Raw genomic sequence first — 19,700 nt, 5'->3', positions numbered from 1 at the left:
AAACAGTGGCCTCAATTTTTCTACTGATGATTACAACAAAGAAAAATCTGCAATCTTTACTTCAGTTGGTGATATATTTGTGAACTGTCTTGCCGTGAGCTTTTCACAAACTGTTTTATTTGCCTTAGTTTTGAGATGGTTCAGTCACGTCAGATGAAAAAAGCATCCTCTTGCAACAAGGGTAAAAAAATCTCTGGTTGCCCAGTGACTGAACAGAATTTTCTTGCTACTGAATGCACGTAGTTGTGGTGACCGACTTGTTGCTCAGAGACTGAGCGTGCACCTCGTTCTGTGAGTTACCATCGTTTAATGTCAGTTTCTGTGGACGGTAACAGATTTGCCACAAATGGCAACAGATTTAATTCCCAACTTAACCCTTTGATCACAAATTGATAGCAGACTGACTTTATCTTATTGCTGTTCCAGTCTCAACGCAATGAAGTTGTTTTGAAGATGGCAACTGACTATTTCAAAGGCAGTGAGATGGTACGTTCACTGCACACAGTGGCAATAATTTTGTTTGTGCCGCAGTCTCCATCCACTGTTTTCCTTTTTTCTGTGAGTGAAGCATTATCAGGCAACCCTTCACTTCAACTCCTCACTACAGCATCCAGAGAACAGTCTGTTTATTCAGCCTCATCTGTGGTGCTGGTGCCCACCTCTCAATTTTAAATTGCATGTAGACATTGAGGGTCTTGGGAGGGGCCGAGCTGTCACCAGCTGTTATCTTTCAGAGGGTTGTTGGTGCCATGCCCCTCCCCTATTTAAGTGCACTTTAGATCAGCACGCATCAACACTGCAAGCGGAGTGAGGTATGGGGTCTTTTCACATCCCCATTCTCTGTTTGCTGTCAATGGGCCAGGAGGAGGAGCTGGCCGCCTGGTCAGGCTCTGGACTGGTGGGCTTCCCTGCTGCTGCAGGTCAATGCGGTCTGCTTGTCTCCACCGCAGAGTAAAGGGAACCACCTCCTGGGTCTGGGTGTGTTGGTGCCTGGACCTGGGAGTATAGAGGGTGTATGGGGAGTGTGAGAGTGTGTACAGCGTTCATTTCTGTGTCTCCATGTTGGGCGAGTGCGGAGTATTTGTATATGTGTGCATGAGGGTGGGAATGGATGCTTGTGTCTGTGTGTGTCTGTTTGTCTTATGTCTGTGTGTCAGGTCAGGTCTCAGACTCCACCTCTCCCAGAGCATCTCAGGCCAACCCAGTTGTGGCGGTCTATTTTCCCCCATCACATTCCCTGCTGGTGGCTGGTGTCCCCACCCGCCGATGTGTTGGTGGTTCTCTGTGACTGGGGCTGGGTGCTCGGGTGTGTACTGGCTCACTCAGGGCAGCTGCCGGGGGGCCTGGCTTCTCAGGCCACTGCTGGGGGCGGGGGACTCTCTGGTTTTTGGGCCCTTGGGCTTGGTCTGCTCTGGCACAGCTGGCTGCTGGTGGAGCCTTGTCGCTGCAGCCCCCTGTGGTTTCTACACTATGGCTGCTGAGTGACCGCCATCTGAGGCCCTCCTCACCTCTTTTCTAGATGGGTGCCGTCATTGTCCCTGCGGTGGTCCTCCTGGGGCTCTCGTGCTCTGGGGGGGAGCCTCTAGATGTCTGGGGCCCAGGTCTCCTCCACGCCTGCTTCATGTCTTTGGGCGCAGGGCTGTGGCTTCCACACCCACTATTAATTCTGTTCAATTCAATTTTATTTATACAGCGCCAAATCACAACATCAGTCGCCTGAAGGTGCTTTATATTGTAAGGCAGATCCTATAATGACTGCTTTGAGTGCTCAGATAGAGTAGAAAAGCTCTATATAAGAATCAGTTCATTTACCATAATAATTATTATAATATAATAATAATTCTTAGATACTTAAATGGATAAACCTTATGAACGCAAGCGTCTTCTCACACACAAGTGTCCAAACAGGTACTCACAAATGCACGCTGTTGTTTTCGTTTTCCTGTTTTTTTTTCAGCAGATGATCAAGCAGATTCTCAGGGTTTCTTCTCTCTCTGTCCCTCTTCTTCTTCTTTTCTCTCCCTCACCTTCTGCTAACTTTCTCCACAACTTCTCTTTCTTTCTTTTTTCTATCCCCTGGTCTACACCGTTCTGATTGTAATGACTTAAGATCAAAAAAATCCTAAAGTATAACTATGAAGTAAACCAGTATAACAAAAGCCATAAAGGTCCACTTTGGAAAATCAATATGTTGGGCATGTTGTTTAGCCTTCAGACAAAAACTCTGATTCCTACACTGCCGGACAGGACAGACAAAAAAACCCCAAAAGAACTCACTGTGTCTCTTTGCCTCTCTGTAACAAAATCAGGAAATAAACAATAACCAAAACAAAATAATTAAAAATATTGGTTTAAAAAAAACAACAACATGAATGATGCATCATCTTTCTAGATGCACGATTTGTGACTCGACAACCATCTTTATCAGCCGTTTGATTAGTCTGAAGCATAAATGACTTTTTAGTTCACGTCACTAGGACATAAAAGCTGCACTTATAAACTTGTCAGTCACATCTGACAGAAAAATAAAACGGGTCTGCTTGCTTTAACCCTCCTGTTATGCTGCAGGTCAGATTGACCCAGAACAGAAGAGATGTCACATGTCATCTGCATCACTACAGAAAACAAAAAAAAAATCTAAATTATAAAAGAAAATTGTAAAATAATCAATGCCAGTGTTTCTGACACTTTTGGATGAGTAAATTTGCCCCGGGCCAAATTAACCCAGGAGCATAATTGGTGTTCCTGGAAACCAACATAGCAGGAAGGTTAAGACATAATAAGGTTTTAGAGAAGGATCTCAATATACCTTTCTTTGAGTGCCATCTCTTTCTTCTTATGCCTGCATTCATGCAACCTCTGAGAAGCTCTGGGTGTAGAATTTTAAGTGCATCCCTAACAAACACTATGAAATACAGCTCCATATAAATTGTAAAACTGTTGACAAGTGTTGTGTATAAATAAGCATGAAGAATGTACATTATGCTCGACAGTGTCCAGAACCATTTATTAAATGTTTGCGTACTGCTTTAGAGTAAAAAGCAGGGAGAACGTGCTTATTTACATCTTCTTCCTTCCTGTTAAATTGTATTTGGAATGCAACAATCCATTTATCACTTACAATCCTGTTCACGCCTTTTCTTTAGAAGAAAATAGAAAGCACTGCTCCCCCCGCGTGTCTCCAGTGTATGTGTTGGTGTAGGTGTTGAAGAGTGCAGGTCTACAACTGGTGATCGGTGAAGGATATTTGTGTATTTGAAGAAGTGAGCAGCACGAAACAAACTGTGCTGCAAAGCTGTGTTTTTCATCTTGTTCTTGCTCTGTTTGCAGGGCACATACATTAAGCTCAATGCAGAACATGCTATGTTTATTTGCTGCTGCAGCAGGATATGTGTATTGAAAATCAGGTTATTAATACTTGATTGGCGTTCAGCACAAACAGACTTCTCATTTGGATTCTAGCATTCAGTTTGGTCAAGTTACACTGCAGTGCTTGCAGTTGTGGCTGTTGAGAGCTCATGTGGCTAAAGCATTGTACGGATTTATGGATGCTGGATTATAATCTCCCACACTACAGAAGCCGTTATCGATTCAAAATGGCTGCACCAGCCTAGCGTCGGTCTGGGTCAAAAAAAACAACCCTCATAATCTTTATTCTCTATGTGTTTGTTTGGCCAGGCTGTATTTTGCTGTGCAGGCTTGGGTTATAAAATACTGAGTGAACCCTAAAAAAAGGTTTTAAATAGCTGCATTTACAGCTGCATTAATGCACGTTTATATGGTCACAGAACATCTTACAGTTGGGTCTGACGTCGTGCTCCGGGTAATACTGTGTAATAAACATTTGCATAATTCCAGTTTTACTGGTTTTTGCAGCCCTTTCGTTTTACTTTTATTGGTGTTTTCCTGTTCCGACCATGAGCTTCAGCTCTTGTATTTTAATGCACGAATGACTATAAGGAGGCTGCTAAATATGTCTTTGCATCAGTGCACTGTGATGCAGTTAGGCTCTGTAAAGTTTCTCCAGGGAAAAGGGAATGCCTTCTTAGAAGTGGATAATCCTAAACTGCAAACTAATTGGTCACTACAGCAGTTAGGTAAATGTAGTGAAGGACAAAGTACAATATTTCCCACTGCAATAAACTGAACTGGCACACATTCATTAACTAGATGCTTGGCTTTGAACAGTTCTTACCATTGTGGGATTTTTATGATGTAAGGGGGTAATATCCCTAATATGGTCACAGCTCACCATGAAATTTCCAGCTACCGCTTGTCCTGCCTCCATTTTTCACCTGGTGTTCAAATCTTGTGTTTGAGAGGGGCAGCCAGTTAAAAGTAAGCTGTTGCAGTGGGAGACGGCTGAGCAAAAGTGTGGATGACCTGGGAGGTCCACCAATACCCAGAACTCTGAATCATACAATGCTGCAGCACTATGTGAAAGTTTTTAATCAACTCTCATTTTTAACATTTTGTTACTTATGGAAATACATCATATAAGGTAAAAACAGACTTTGTACAATTCTAACGAGCTTTAAAGTCGATAATGAAGTGGCGACCTTTAATCTTCAACAAACCCTGAACTCTCCAAGGCAGCTGTTTTTGTAATTTCTAGTCCTCAGAAATAGTTCTCCAGGCTTATTGAAGGACATTCAAAGCTCTTCTTTGGATGTTAGCTGCCTTCTGTTCTGTTCTCTGTCAATACAATACCACACTTCAGTAGTGTTGAGGTCTGGGCTCTGGGGAACAATCCAGTGTTTTTCCATCTAGGTATGCTTTTACTGGATTGGCAGATGGTATTGTGTGGTGGACCATAACCTGACAATACATTTCTACATTTATAATTCCATCAATTTTGACAAGATCTGCAACACCACTGGCTGAAATGCAGCCCTAAACCATGACTGAGCCTCCACCCTGTTTTACAAATGGCTGTAGACACTCACTGTTGGAGCTCTCTTCTGACATTCTTTGGATTCATCTCTCCATAAGAACTGTTGACAGAAATTATCAGTCCAGTTCTTGTATAATTTGCCTTAAGTCAGCCTTTTTCTCCCAGTTATCCTTCCTGAGATTTCGACTACAGCAGAAGGATCAGCTGAAGGACCAGATGCATCGCTTACGTTTTGTCAGATCTTTGCTGGATTTTATCCCTGTTACTTTAAGACGTGACTTTCAGATGGCATTCATCTGTTGTAGATCATTCTTTACGTCTTTTACTTTTTCTAAGAACATGCACACCATGCTGGGATATGCTACGTTTTGGACGAATACGGTACTTCTTTAGGGAATCACCTTGTTGGTGCAAAAAATATTAAATGTGTCATATTTGGCATTTTTCACAGACTTTACTAAAGAAATGGGAATAAATGGTGTGTTCTTGTGAAAGGCTTTTAGCAACAAAATGTCTGAAGATATAGTTTAAAACATGTTTTTTGCTAAGTTGTGTGTTAAGTATAGACAGAACGATGGCTCATCCCTTGAGATAGATGTCTTTTTTATGCTTGAGTGATTTACAGGTGAGTGTTAAGTGGCTTCACCAACTATAAAGAAATGAATGCTGGTTCAAGACTCTAAAGTACATGTGGAAGAGTCAAAGATTAAAATACATAGCCACACACACACGCACACACACACACACACTTATAACCCACTCACAGCTCTCGAGTTCCTTGCTTCTTTGAGGATCTGTCTAGCCGTCTGGACCTCCTCTCCTTCCTCGCAGCCTTTCAGGACACAAACCTGCTGCTGCACCCGTACACACAGACGCTCCATCACCTGCACACATACACATGTGCAAAAGTGGAGGCATACAATTAGACCCAAAACAGAAGTGACTTATTCCTCAGCATGAGCACAGCCACACACCTGTTCAGCAGTGCTGGTGACGAGGCCTTGGTGCAGCCTGAGAGCCTGTTTCTGAGAGAAACGCTGAGTCTGGTTGTTCCTTAGCAGGGCACGCTGGATCTGTCACACACACACACGCACACGCACACACACACACAGAAAACAAACAGGGAGGAAGAGGAGTGGTGATGACAGGTGTTTACAAAGTGCGGTGTGCGGGAGACAGGAGACGAACCCATTTGCATGGTAATAAGGAGACTAGAGAGAGAGGTTTGATCCCTAGGAAAAAAAAAATACGGGACGCCTTTAATCTGTTTTCTTGACTCAGCAGGTGGATGCGTTGACTGCATCATCATCTTAGCATATGTAAAGAAAGATTGAATAAAGAATTGCACAGGGACTCTGAAGGCTCACACGCATTGTCCAAGCTAATAAAGCCTCAAATTAAATTAAAAGCTCTCCTTAGGGAACCGTGTTTGATTAGAACCAGAAAGTCTGCAGGCAACTTAACAGTCAGAAATCCTACAGATATATACACATAGTAATGTGTTAGTAGGGTTGCCAACCGTCCCTTAAAATACGGAATCGTCCCGTATTTAGAAACAAAAGTACACGTCCCGTATTGAGCTAATAAGGGACGCACTTTGTCCCGTAATACAGTGAGAATCAAAAGTAGTCTATAACTTTTAATGGAATTAATGCTTTGTTTGAAAACATAATTCCCAGCCCCTCTCCTGCTTTGTGACCAATGAGCTGACAGCACACTTATGACAATTCGAGTATGACAATTCAGATTACCGCTCATCTCATTGGTCGAGGAAAGGTCGCTTGCGGAGAAAATACCGGAAGACAACAGATGACCACAACAACAAGCATGGCCAACAGGGAAACAAACCCCGACACTGCGGTGCAAGTCTCGGACGACAGTACACCTAAAGCTGAGCAGACACTGTGCGATTTTTTTCAGTCGCGTTATTCAGCTCCTGCTCAAACTGCACGATTGACTCGCAGGGGTTAGAAGTTGGTAGGTCACGATGCAGGTCTCACACTATACGGCCCGATGCTCTGATGCGACCTGAGAGCTCACCCTGTGCGTCCATAAAATTAAAGTTATAACAGAAAATCTGTCGCTCGCTCTCTCTGTCTTTCACTCACACAGACACACCACCACCATCAACTTTGCTAAATTGCTAATGAAAAACATGATCAGGCAGCTGTGATTGAGCAGCAATGTAAATCCAACTATTTTCATGGTTGTTGTGGTCGTGATAATTTTGTGAGGCCACATCGAAAAGGCTCGGATGAGCTTTCCAAAGTTCTACAAGTTGTGCCTCCATCGCTTGTGTCCAGATCACACGCTGCACTGCCGTGCTGCTCCATCTTTTTCGCTGACATTTGTGTTTGCGCAGTGTGACAAACTGCGGTGAGGTTTGAAATCCTCGCGACCAAGCGATTGATGATCGGGAGCTCGTCGTGAGGCTTACACTGTGCGATTTTTGGCCCATTTTGAGCCGATTTTTGAGTCGTGCGACCGTTTTGGCGATCGGCCCGATTTTGGCCTTCATCGTGCGTCGTGCATCGTGTAGTATACGTGGGGTAACGAGACGCGATTAACACCTCACGACGAGCTCCCGATCATCAATCGCTTGGTCGCGAGGATTTCAAACCTGTCGTGAGGGTGTCACCGCAGTTTGTCACACTGCGCAAACACAAATGTCAGCGAAAAAGACGGCGCAGCACGGCTGTGCAGCGTGTGATCTGGACACAAGCGATGGAGGCACAACTTGTAGAACTTTGGAAAGCTCATCCGAGCCTTTTCGATGTGGCCTCACAAAATTATCACGACCACAACAACCGTGAAAATAGTTGGATTTACATTGCTGCTCAATCACAGCTGCCTGATCAATGTTTTTCATTAGCAATTTAGCAAAGTTGATGGTGGTGGTGGTGTGTCTGTGTGAGTGAAAGACAGAGAGAGCGAGCGACAGAATTTCTGTTATAACCTTCATTTTTATGGACGCACAGTGTGAGCAATCAGGTCGCATCAGAGCATCGGGCCGTATAATAATAATAATAATAATAATGGATTGGATTTATATAGCGCTTTTCAAGGCACCCAAAGCGCTTTACAATGCCACTATTCATTCACTCTCACATTCACACACTGGTGGAGGCAAGCTATAGTGTGAGACCTGCATCGTGACCTACGAACTTCTAACCCCTGCGAGTCAATCGTGCAGTTTGAGCAGGAGCTGAATAACGCGACTGAAAAAAAATCGCACAGTGTAAGCCCAGCATTAGAGCAGCAATGTTTGTTCGCTCAGAGAAAGGGTAAGAATGGGAAAAGGAAAACACCTGGCTGGAAAAAGTTAATATGTGCAGTGAATATCAGCGCTATGTGGCCAGAAGTGTGATAATATAACTTATTTTGTGTAATAAACAACTGCAAGGATAGATGATTACAACAAATAGATGACTAATACATAAAAGTAATACATAGATGAATAATGATGATGAGTTAAGATGCGTAATCATGGGAACAAGCGGGTTTACAAACAGGAGCAGCTGATTAGCATTAGAAAAGCTGAAATAATACCTCAACTGAAGCCAATTGTACTAAATGCACTAAATGTGCACTGTTACAAGAATGTTTTTCTTTCTATTATTTTCTAGTATTTTAAGTTAAGCGGGACAGAGTTCTTTTAAAGAAAGATTTACTTATATTCTCAAAAGTTAAGCATGACAGGCTTCTGTTTAAGAAAGAGACCTGTTTTATGTGTTAATGTTGTCATTTTGAGCTAAAAATAAATGGCTAAATGATCATTTGTTTCACATGTGTTCATATCACAAAGAATAGAATATGCATCTACTTAAATCAACTTCAAGTCAAATGGTTAAAAAAAATAATTTCACACACAAAAAAAGAGCTAGAAAATTCACAACAGTGGGAAGGGTGAAGACAACTGGGTTGCCCGGCCCTGGCCACGAGGTGTCCCTTATTTATTTTTCAGGGAGTTGGCAACCCTATGTGTTAGCTTTGTCGAGCCGTATCAGAAATGTACCTTCAGTCACAAGCCTCTGGGGAAGACGGATTTGCTATTGACTGAAAACTGAGCTGTCACGGAAATAGTGTTTGACATGCAATGTACACGGATTTGTTTTGCTACCTGCAGCTTACAAGCTAGCTGATGAGTAGCATTTTATTTAGCAGTGATACTAAGTAACCATTTCAGCAGCTACAATGATTAATGTTTAATTACGGCCAACTCTCCTGCTTAGCACCATTAGCAGCCACACTTTATGAGGATTTGTTTAATGGATTTTATTAGGATGAGCATCCACACAAAAAGACACAGCTGCTAAGAAAGGCCACATTTGCTGTATGTACACTGCCTGTCATTTTTTTTTGTGTTGCTGTCAGTTAGTTTCATTCTTTGATTGGCAACTTGAAAAAGTTCTCCGATTACAAATACAAGAAACTGAGTCTACAATCAAAATAAGAATCTTGACACGTATGCCTCGACGTGCCGGATTGACAGACAGCAGTCAATGCAAACTGACAACTGGTGCTCGGCTGATCAAAAAGTGAAAACTCTGAATGGGTGTTGATTTTCTTCGTAACATGGAACACAGGTGGACTTTAAATATGTCTTTGTTCCCTGGCAAGAAAAACCTCAACTACAATTCAAGTGGCCTTTACTTGAAGCAACCACATCATAATTGCAAAGACAACCATGCAACTCACTGCCCAGAAACTGTACGTCTGCGAAAAGAGATCTGTCACTTTTTGGCTTTTTTTTTCTCTTTTTCAAAGTAACAGGAAGTGCCAAGAGACTTAGAGAAATGCTGCAGAGCAGATACTCAGAATCAGAGAGAGGAAGAAAATAAATCATCAGAAGAGTTTTAAAAAATCTTGACATTTCGGCATATGGCATGAGTGACAGAGCAAGTTCAAACTCAAAGAACACTTCTGAATGTTGCTGGCAATGACCAGCGTAGAGCAGTATAATAAATTGCATAAATTAACAATTAACTGAATAATGTTGTTGGAATTTTTTAATGTGACCATTACACCCTGCAGCAAAGATGCCCGCCTGGGCTTTTTCTTGCGTTGTTTCTGCCTAAAGACCTCCTGGAGGAACCTCCAGGGCTGAAAAATGAAGCAAACACAAGTTCCAAAGACTGCACTTCCTCAAGCAGGCACTTGGCGTTGCCTCCAAATGAATGGATGTGACTACTGCTTTCTTTATATTTTAGTTAAACCACAGACTGTATATGTTTTTATCATGATAATACTAATTTTCATCTAAACAGACAAGGTGTTGCATTCCAAGACAAGTCTGATTTTAATTTGAGAGCATGAGAGCAAACCCTCATAGCACCCTATTACCCAAACAGAACACCCCACTCACAGACTGCAGGCTTACTTTTAGGTCCCAGGGTTTCTAAAAGTAGAAGCGGTAGACAGAGCTTTCAGCTATCAAGCTCCTCTCCTTTGGAGCTAGAACTCCCAGTTTGCATTCGGGAAAGATACACCTTCCCTACTTTTGAGCTTTTTTGACATAGCTTATAGCCAAAGTTAAATCAGGTGACCATGAACCTTTTTTTTCTTAATTATGCCGCTACCAGGCAGACTGCTGGAGGACTTCCCATGACAAACCAAGCATTGGTCACTCCCTTTTTTTTCTTTCCCTGTGTGTTTCTGTGCCACTATTGCCATTTTTGTACAGCGCTGTGTGACCGATTGTCTGTGAAAAGCGCTTAATAAATAAACCTTACTTACTTATTATGTTAAAAACTGTCTCCACTATCAATTAGGTTGCATTTTGTCCCCCCCAAAGGAAAACAAGTGGCAGCAGATGCCTGCCTCTCCCTGAGTCTGGCCTATTGGAAGTCTGTTCTTATCAAAAGGGAGTTCTTTCTCCCTCAAGTCGCCAAGTGCATGCTGTAAGGAATTGCCAGATCTTTTGTGATCTCACGCTATATTACCTCACAATATAAAGCACTGTAATATCACCTTTTTGGGGAACTATATAAATAAAAGTGAATTGAATTAAGTCTTTAAATCCTTTAAACTGAACCTGTAATACATGGATGCAATATGAATATAACACAGACAGAACTACGTTAGCAGTTACAGACATCTGGAATCTCTATCACAGATTGCAAACCTAACTCTCAGAAGGACTCTGGCAGTATTAGAAAAGTCATTCTCATGTCACAACATATCATACAGACATCAACATAATCATCTCTGGGAACATTCACATTTAATCATCACTTCTAACGCACGAGTAAATGAAAGCCATTCATCAGACCCACGCCTAAGTGTGACTCTTATTACCAGGCTCTTATTAACCATCTGTGTCTTGCAACATGGTGCAGCAAATTTAGCAAACCACAGGCTAAAGAAAAGAAGTCCTCCTCACCTTGGTCAGGGCTTGGTCGGTCTTCTCTGGGGCGCTGCGGTGCGCTTGAGTGACATCGCTGAGGGGCAGGGGCATGTATTGCAAGGTAAAGTTGCTGTTTGTTGCAGAGCGAAGGAAGACAAAGAGGGGCAGATAGAAAGACAACATTACCCTGGCAATAATAAACTGGAGAAACTGATGTTAACAAGAACAAACAGGAAATGCCCGGGGCACTTATAACAGCTGTCTGCAATTCCCTAATACGCAAATACACCCACACACCCTTGTACACACAGACAGAGATGCGCGGGTACAAACTTCACGCCCACACTTATTTGACTGGCACACACGTCAGGAGAATGATGAAACATTCTGTAATCGCTAACATCACGCAGAGATGGTTATCTGCCTTTCATATGGGTGTGTGAGTGATGCGTTTCATGTGTGTGTGCGTCCGCCCTCTTCAAAAGGATGTTGGTGTGCTGCGTTGCGTTCGTCTTACTGCTCCAACGCTCTCGCCACATCTTGGAAGCCTGTCGCCGTGGTGTTGTTGCGATCCCACGTCACACTCCTGAGAGGGATTAAAGCAGCGGGAAATGGGGTAAGACCAGCACCGAGAGGAGGGAAAAGGAGAAGAGGATCGGTTGCTTTCTAAAGTGCCTAATCCACATTAAAATCTCACACAGATACATCAAAGTGACAGTACTTCTTTGACCACGCAGGACAGACATAAATATTAAGATATTCGTCAGAGCTTTCTTTTAGCTAGGTGTATGGTATCCCAACATTAGAGATGCATGAACAACTGCCGTGCCGCTAATGAGCTTCTGTTATTTCGCAGAGCAGAATTTCCACCTACACCCGACACCGACGAGCTCCTGTTTTTAATACATCACTCATTTTCAGCTCATCTTTCCTTTCATCCATCCTCCTCCTCAATCCCCCCCATCCCCCCCGACTTGGTTTGCCCTAGAAATTCAATCAGCAAAAACCCAGATCTATCTCTTTAGGTGGTCTCCCTCTCCGATCTCTTCGTAACTTTCACATCCAACCTTTCCCAACACACACACAGTACTACTCCACCCCCACCCCACAACCCCAGTATTCAAGGAGGTTTCTGGCCTCCTTTGCCCTTTCTCAATATTTTATTGACTCCTGTTACAACTCTAAAGTCAAACATACCTCCGAACATGAAGTGTTATTCGCTGTGTTGTTAAGGGTGGTGCTGTAAAAGCTATGTCTGAAAGGCCCCCTCCCACTAATTCATCTCTCCAGTTTGTAACATCCCTCAGGCTACTCAGTATTAGGTCCGGTCCTAATACCCCCCACCCTTCTTATCTCCTACATGCCACTCCACCCCCTCCCATCTTTGAAGCGCCACCTTCAACTCACTGTTCATAGAAACTTCACTGTATCCCCTTCCTAAACCTAACATATTAATTTTCTTTCTTTAATCTGCTGTCTATAGCATCTTCTCCAGACATGCCCCTCCTACGTATGAGGGTTTCTGATCTGCACTGAAATCCCCTCTTTTCTTCATCTTAATCGTCTATTACTGCTGTAACGCACACACCCACCTAAGTGTTGTGTTAATCTGCAGAGCTTTGCTGAGCATCTTGGCCCCAGAGTCCTCCAGGAGGTTGCCGCTCAGGTCCACCTTCCGTAAACAAGCGTTGGAGCCCAGGGCGTTGACGAGCACTGTGCCCCGCTGCCGAAGCCTCGAGTCAGCCAGCGAGAGGGACTGCAGGGCCTGGAGGATGCCAGGGGAGCAGGGAGTAACCAATACGGAAGCATATTTGAAAATCAGATTTTTTTTTTTTTTTTTATAGAGGGCAATTATATGTGAGAAGCACCACCTATGTTTAAATGATAAAAGAAACATCCACCTAAAGCAAGAAGTTATTACTTCCAATTTCGTCCATACTCTAAAAGAAATCTGTGTATTTATCAGGTTCATTAATTATTACAATTTCTGTTGAAATTTAATTAGGAAAAAAATCAATAATGAAAGAACATGGTTGAAAATCAGATCAGATTTCATTTCAAACCCTCATTCATTATTAATTGTTGTTTTGCTGTTTTACTCGTTAGGACTTTGAAATGCACGCTGAACTAATTTGATTGTTAACACTCCTTTAAATGATGTTGCTGATGTACAAATTGGACATATTTTCTGTTAAAAAAAGGTTTGAAAAGGGCTCTACTGAAGGTTTTTGCCTGTCTCTGCTTAAACGACTCTGTGAACACATTTTTGAATATTCCTTTTTTTTTTTTTTTTATTAATATTTTTGGATGGACAGAAACATTAATAAATAAATATACAACTGCAATAATCATACTGTCAGTTCTCTGTCCATTTCTAAACAAACAAACAAACTAAGACAAGCAAACAAACAACACACTAACAAACAAAAAAAAAAAAAAAAAAAAAAATTACATAAATAAATAAATAAATAAAATAAATAAAACCCAGGAGAAACAAAATAATACACCGCCTCCTGGAAAACATCAGCAAAAACAAAAACGAATAAGGGTAAAACCCCCTGGTGCAAAAAAAAAAAAAAAAAAAAAAAAAAAATTACATAAATAAATAAATAAATAAAATAAATAAAACCCAGGAGAAACAAAATAATACACCGCCTCCTGGAAAACATCAGCAAAAACAAAAACGAATAAGGGTAAAACCCCCTGGTGCAAAAAAAAAAAAAAAAAAAAAAAAAAAAAAAGGCAACAACCAAAATACCAATGACACATGAAATATCCCTCTAAGAGACCATTTATCATAATGTCTAAGAGACATTGTCAATGTACCGCAAAAAGGGACCCCAGACCTGCTCAAAAATATCTTCTCTTCCCTTCATTCTATACATAACCCGTTCATATGATGCCATCCTAGACATTTGTTCGGTCCATTCCTTGAAAGAACAGGGGCTGGATGACTTCCAATGCCTAAGAATTACCCTGCAACCAGTTATAAAAGCCAGACGCATCCACAATCTCTGTTTTTTTGAGAGAATGTTATCGTCAGGTAGTAGGCCCAGGACGCATATAGCTGGAGATTTAGAAAGATTAAATTTAAAAATATCATTCACCAAGTTGATGATCCCATCCCACAAATAATCATTTTTCCGACATGTATACAACATATGAACTAGAGTCCCGACTTCCTGCTGACATTTCCAACAAATGTCCTTATCTGCGAGCTTCAACCTGACTAATTTACTGGGTGTCCAATAGTTTCTGTGAAGCAACTTGTACTGGATAAGTTGAGACTGTGTTTCAGGTGAGCAAACATACCATGATGAAATCAGCATCTTCCAACTGTCCTCTGAGATCTGGATACCCAGATCTTTCTCCCAACACCGCCTCAGTCCCCCCAAACTGGGAGCATGTGCCTCTCTGAAGCTCCCATAAAATTTAGATGCCCTGATTCTGTTATTGTCAGGGGTTGCAAACATCTTCTGAACACTAGATGGAGGGTCTAGATTATTTTTCAAAATGGCTTTAATACAATGTCTTATTTGAAAAAACCTCCAAATTTCCCTTGGATCCAAATTGAATTCTCGTCTGATTTCTGCAAACGATTTCATGCCAGTCTGCCCAAATAGGTCCCCCATCTGATTAATACCTGTCCTAGCCCAGGCCTCCCACCAGACCGGTTTCTTCCCTATTAATACTTTCTTATTATACCAAATAGAGGCTCTAGCGGTGAGATAAGGGCTGCTGTTGGTATATTGGTGAGCTCTAAGCCAGGTCTCTTGCATGAAAGACAGTACTGGATCTTTAAACGGTACTGGCCTACCCTTCTGAGTAAGGAAGGCCTCTAAAGACGAAGGGGCCACAAGACTTTCCTCAATCCCAACCCATGATGGCTTATCAGTAGAGGAATTATGTATCTTAACTAACTGAGAGAGGGAGAAAGCGTAATGATACCAGACCATCTTAGACAATGCCAACCCACCACTCTCTTTAGCAGCATATAATTTAGACCGATTGAACAATGGCTTTTTACCTGCCCACACAAAACCCTCTACACATGTATTATAAAGCTTTAGCAAATTATGTGGGACTGCTATCGGTAACATGTGAAGAAAGTACTGAAGTTTAGTTTTGAATATTCCTTATGCACACAAAGATTTCCAGCCATGCACAGTCTCCTGTGGTTAACTCTCCTGGACCTGGCTAGGATTGTAAGAGCCATCTACAATATTTTGAAGAATACTCATTCGTTTTCTAGGAAAGAGTTAGATGTGAAGGTCAGAGGTGGGACCAAGTCATTGTTTTGCAAGTCTCAAGTAAGTCTCAAGTCTTTATCCTCAAGTCTCAAGTCAAGTCTCAAGTAATGTCAGGCAAGTCAGAGTCGAGTCTCAAGTCACTGGTGTAAAAGTCCGAGTCAAGTCACAAGTCTGAAACTTTGAATTTCAAGTCCTTTCGAGTCTTTAAAAAAAAAAACGAAAAAATAATGTTGCAGTTATGCTAAATGTAAATATTAGACCATGTAATTTTAAAATCTGTGTTTTTCTCAACACATGACAAAATAGTGAACTTAGAAAATATACACAAATTGTGAAATTGCACCTCTTTAAAATGCAGCTCAATTAAACCTAGCTCCAAGAATAATTTTCACCGACAGTTCTGAGATAAGCTGCATGTTATTCTTGGATGCGGTTGTAGGACCGGCTTTAAAATCGCATGACAAAAATATCATACACATTAAAAAAAAACTGTATCACCAACGTAGCCTGGACAACATTTGCTAGTTAGATGAAGTCAGCTATCTCATCGTAGCATATTTATATGCATATTTATAATTATACGCTTCTTGGAGTGAGTGCATACACTCATGAAGTTTAGTAACTTCCGGTCACTGCAACAAGCCCAGGTACAGTTTACCGACAGATGGGTGCAGGACCTTGAACTGCACCGTGTAGAACGAAAGACCATCATACGTATCATAAGTTTACCAGTCTCACAAATTGTCGTCATAAATACACATTCCTTAACCGTTTATTAATAGGACCTTTGAGCTCAACGGTAATTAATTAGTAGTGGAAATAATTTCTGGTAGCATCACAGAAATGTAGCAGTGACAATAATACTGTATGCTGTAATCGTACTGGGCAATTAGTGATACAAAAAACCTGTTTTATCCTGTGAATAAAAGTATATGTTTTTGTCAGTGTACCATAATAACAGAAGCGAAACGCAATATTGTGTCAGGACAATTTACTATTTATGCACAATACATAAAGGAGCATAGCGCGACAATTTCTGTTCAGCGCCAGACTTGCTTGTAACCTATATCACAAATTATGTTATGAAAATGACGTATTAAGTACTAAAAAACACTGACCTTCGTGTAAATGCTTGGAGCAGACTAACCTGTGAGCTGGAGGGTTCTGGGACGTTATATTTGATCTTTGAATGGCTGCAATCCAGGCCACCCGTCACCTCTTTGTTACTTCGGAAACATGGCTTGAACAATTTCTCTTCAACGACGTAATCCGATAACAACCGATCTCTTTACCCGTCGGCTTCCCGTGGCTGTCATGCGACCGGCTATTGCAGTTAATAATACAACAGCTTCTTGACATTTTTGTGTTTCTTTTTATCGCTGTATAACTGATTTTAATTGAAAGCCTGCGTGCGCTAGTACCGCTTGCCACGAGTTCCCAGAATCCTTTGCGGTTCTACCCGTGAATGACGTCACATTTTCAATCTCTATATAATATGCATGTTAAATTTTATATTTGGGGTAAAATATCAAGTCTTTTCAAGTAAACCGGTTCAAGTCCAATTCAAGTCCCAAGTCATTGGTGTAAAAGTCCAAGTCAAGTCACAAGTCTTAGAACATTTTTTCAAGTCAAGTCTAAAGTCATAAAATTAATGACTCGAGTCTGACTCGAGTCCAAGTCATGTGACTCGAGTCCACACCTCTGGTGAAGGTCGATGCTTTTCTCATGTCTCTATGGTAAACATAAACCTGGAACAAGCAGTTTTTTGGGGGGGTTAAAAAAGAATTCAATACAGGAGAAAATGGATTACATTTTTACAGCTTAAAACAAACAAGAATGAGGTTCCAGTTAGTTTTATACGTTTTTGTAGAACTTGTAATATTGCCTCTGCACACCAGCACAGTGGATTTTAGATCGAACAATCAAGATGAATATTTCCTTGCTTTGAGTTTGGTTTGCTTTTGCAGTGTGCTTTTGTGCCAGTATCGTACTTTTGCAGTACGAATTACTGTCCAAGTTTTGCAGCATTTGAGTTTTTTGAACAGAGAGTTTAGCCCTGTACATTTGAGAATTCACCTGTGACCCAGTTCCACTTTATGCCCATACCATAACACTGCCTCCACCATGTTTGACAGACAATATCGTATGCTACAAATCAAGTTTTTTTTGGTCCTTCTTCATATTTTTCTCTTGCAATCTTTTAAGTTCAGGTTGATCTTAATTTCAAATACTATGCAAATACTTTTTTCCAGTAGTGTGCAGGCGCTCTTAGATGGTTTCTGGCAGAGTCTAGTGGGGTCTTCGTGCTCTTGAGCGTAACCAGTGGTTTGCACTTTTTGTAAACCCTCTGCATCTCCATTCTTGATGGCAGACCTTGACAGTGACACTCCTACCTCTGTGGGACTGTTCCTGACTTGATGTTGGGCAATTGTCCAGTTAGGTTTGAGCAAAAATGGAGGACTGTGTATAAAAATTGCTGCAGTTCCAAAACAGTTTATGCTACACTTTTGTTAAACCCCTTGAATTAAAGCTGAAAATCTGCACTTCAATCACATGTTGACCGATTCCTTTAAAATCCACACTCCTGGTGTACAGACTATGAAACAAACTGTTTCCTTATCCCTACTGATAGCAGTCTTATGCATTCAGAATCATCTTCATTTCATTTAGTCTGTTGAGAGTTTTCTTTTTTCTCACGTTTGAGGCTAGAAGCCTTTTATGACTCATACTAGAGCGTTAACATGGTACTAACACTAATGCCAACAGTCTGCAGGGGACACTCACAGATTGTTTTGATGCTTGTGTTTTCAACACTTAATGTGTGAGCTGACTATGGCTGACCTCTGATAAAGTGCCTGTGTAATTCCTTTAAATGTGCACATTTACAACCGCCTGGGCCAGTGTTGGTGCGCTTTCATACAAGCATCAGTCCATGTTCGCTTCTGGAGCATCGTTGTGAACTATCACCATCAACAGTGGTAAATAATTGAGTAAGCTACTTGTCATGCTGAATTTGCGCAGCAGAGAGAGCCTCGGGAGCCCCGCGTACAAACTGAGACCAAATGAATCATTCGTCTGGCTCGTAGACAGCGTGGCTCGTGTACATGTTTATACCTTGCGCGTGTGGCAGGTGGGAGATGGAGCTTAAGACTGCACGAATGAGGATACAAGAATTAAACTGTGACAAGCGAGGGTTTGTGCGCACAGTGACAAATCTCGGAGGTCCGCGTGGGCGTGCATCTGAGCATGACACCACAGAGAATTTGTGCACGCACAATATGTTACATAATCAAACTCACACACTCTTCTTCTTGCACCAAATGAACTAGTTTCTGCAGAATTTCATCCAGCACCCTGAGGAGGCAGAAACAAGAGGGAAAGCATTCATCATCTGCATCATCTCCACAAACCATCTGCACACAGCTGCTTCCCCCCCCGCGCAGTCCATACCTGCCCTTGATGTTGAAGTTCTTCCCCAGCATCAGGTGTTTGAGGGAGGGATGCCGGGAGAACGCTGGGATGACAGCCAGCAAGTCAGCATCCAAACCTACACACACACACACACACAAACAGAAGCCAACACACATCATTGGAGTACGAGCGCAACGCCAGCAGTGGTACGCTCAGTGGAGCTTATGTGAAAACTCATTCAAAGTAGACCTTTAATTACATCCTAGTACATGCCAATAAAAAAGTAGAAACATGCCTGAAACTTCAAGTTATTCTGGACCATAAATAGGCAATCCATTAACTGGTATAAAGGACCGAACAAGTCGTATTTTATTACATAAAATTGAGTATTACTGGGCCGTTATACCAGTGACTCATGATTTGCTGAGCCAGGTGCTAACATTTCTGGCCCTCAAAGCTCCATTTTTCCCTCTCTCTCTCTCATAGTCCATTTTGGAACAAAATCTCACTGCCCACTGAAATTCCAAAATACTCCCAATTAAACCTCCTCCTTCTCACACCCACTCACCTTTTCAAAAGCTCAAGGATAGAGGATGCTGCTAAATGGAAGCGGTTACCATGGCAAGATATTTCAGAGTAAAATGCCTCATTCAGGGATCAAAAATATCTGCGGGTTAAATAAACTCCAGCGCTCACAGTGAAGTGCATTCATTTTACGAAAGCTTGCTGTGACACATTCAAGGAGGGTGGGTGACGGAAGCTGCTTGCAGCTAATGTTTCAGGTATTATTAGCGTCTCT

General features: G+C 41.8%; 1 protein-coding gene across 2 annotated transcripts in view; it reads right to left on the bottom strand.

Annotated features, from left to right (window-relative positions):
• Positions 1-19,700, bottom strand: part of carmil3 (capping protein regulator and myosin 1 linker 3) — a 114,934-nt gene that overhangs the window by 20,808 nt on the left and 74,426 nt on the right. For both annotated transcript variants that reach the window (XM_085389472.1, XM_085389471.1), the window contains exons 19-25: positions 18,941-19,037; positions 18,790-18,844; positions 12,833-13,005; positions 11,758-11,826; positions 11,277-11,370; positions 5,869-5,967; positions 5,659-5,778 (exon numbers count right to left, since the gene is read on the bottom strand). In XM_085389472.1, the coding sequence (XP_085245598.1) occupies positions 5,659-5,778; positions 5,869-5,967; positions 11,277-11,370; positions 11,758-11,826; positions 12,833-13,005; positions 18,790-18,844; positions 18,941-19,037 (707 nt within the window). The remainder of the gene's footprint in view (positions 1-5,658; positions 5,779-5,868; positions 5,968-11,276; positions 11,371-11,757; positions 11,827-12,832; positions 13,006-18,789; positions 18,845-18,940; positions 19,038-19,700) is intronic.

Source organism: Rhamphochromis longiceps, linkage group LG18 (assembly GCF_057381845.1).
Source record: "Rhamphochromis longiceps isolate RC_006_pf linkage group LG18, R_longiceps_female_GT1.1, whole genome shotgun sequence".
NCBI lineage: Eukaryota > Metazoa > Chordata > Actinopteri > Cichliformes > Cichlidae > Rhamphochromis > Rhamphochromis longiceps.
The sequence above is the reverse complement of the archived record's forward strand: the minus strand, read 5'-3'. Positions and strand labels throughout refer to the sequence as shown.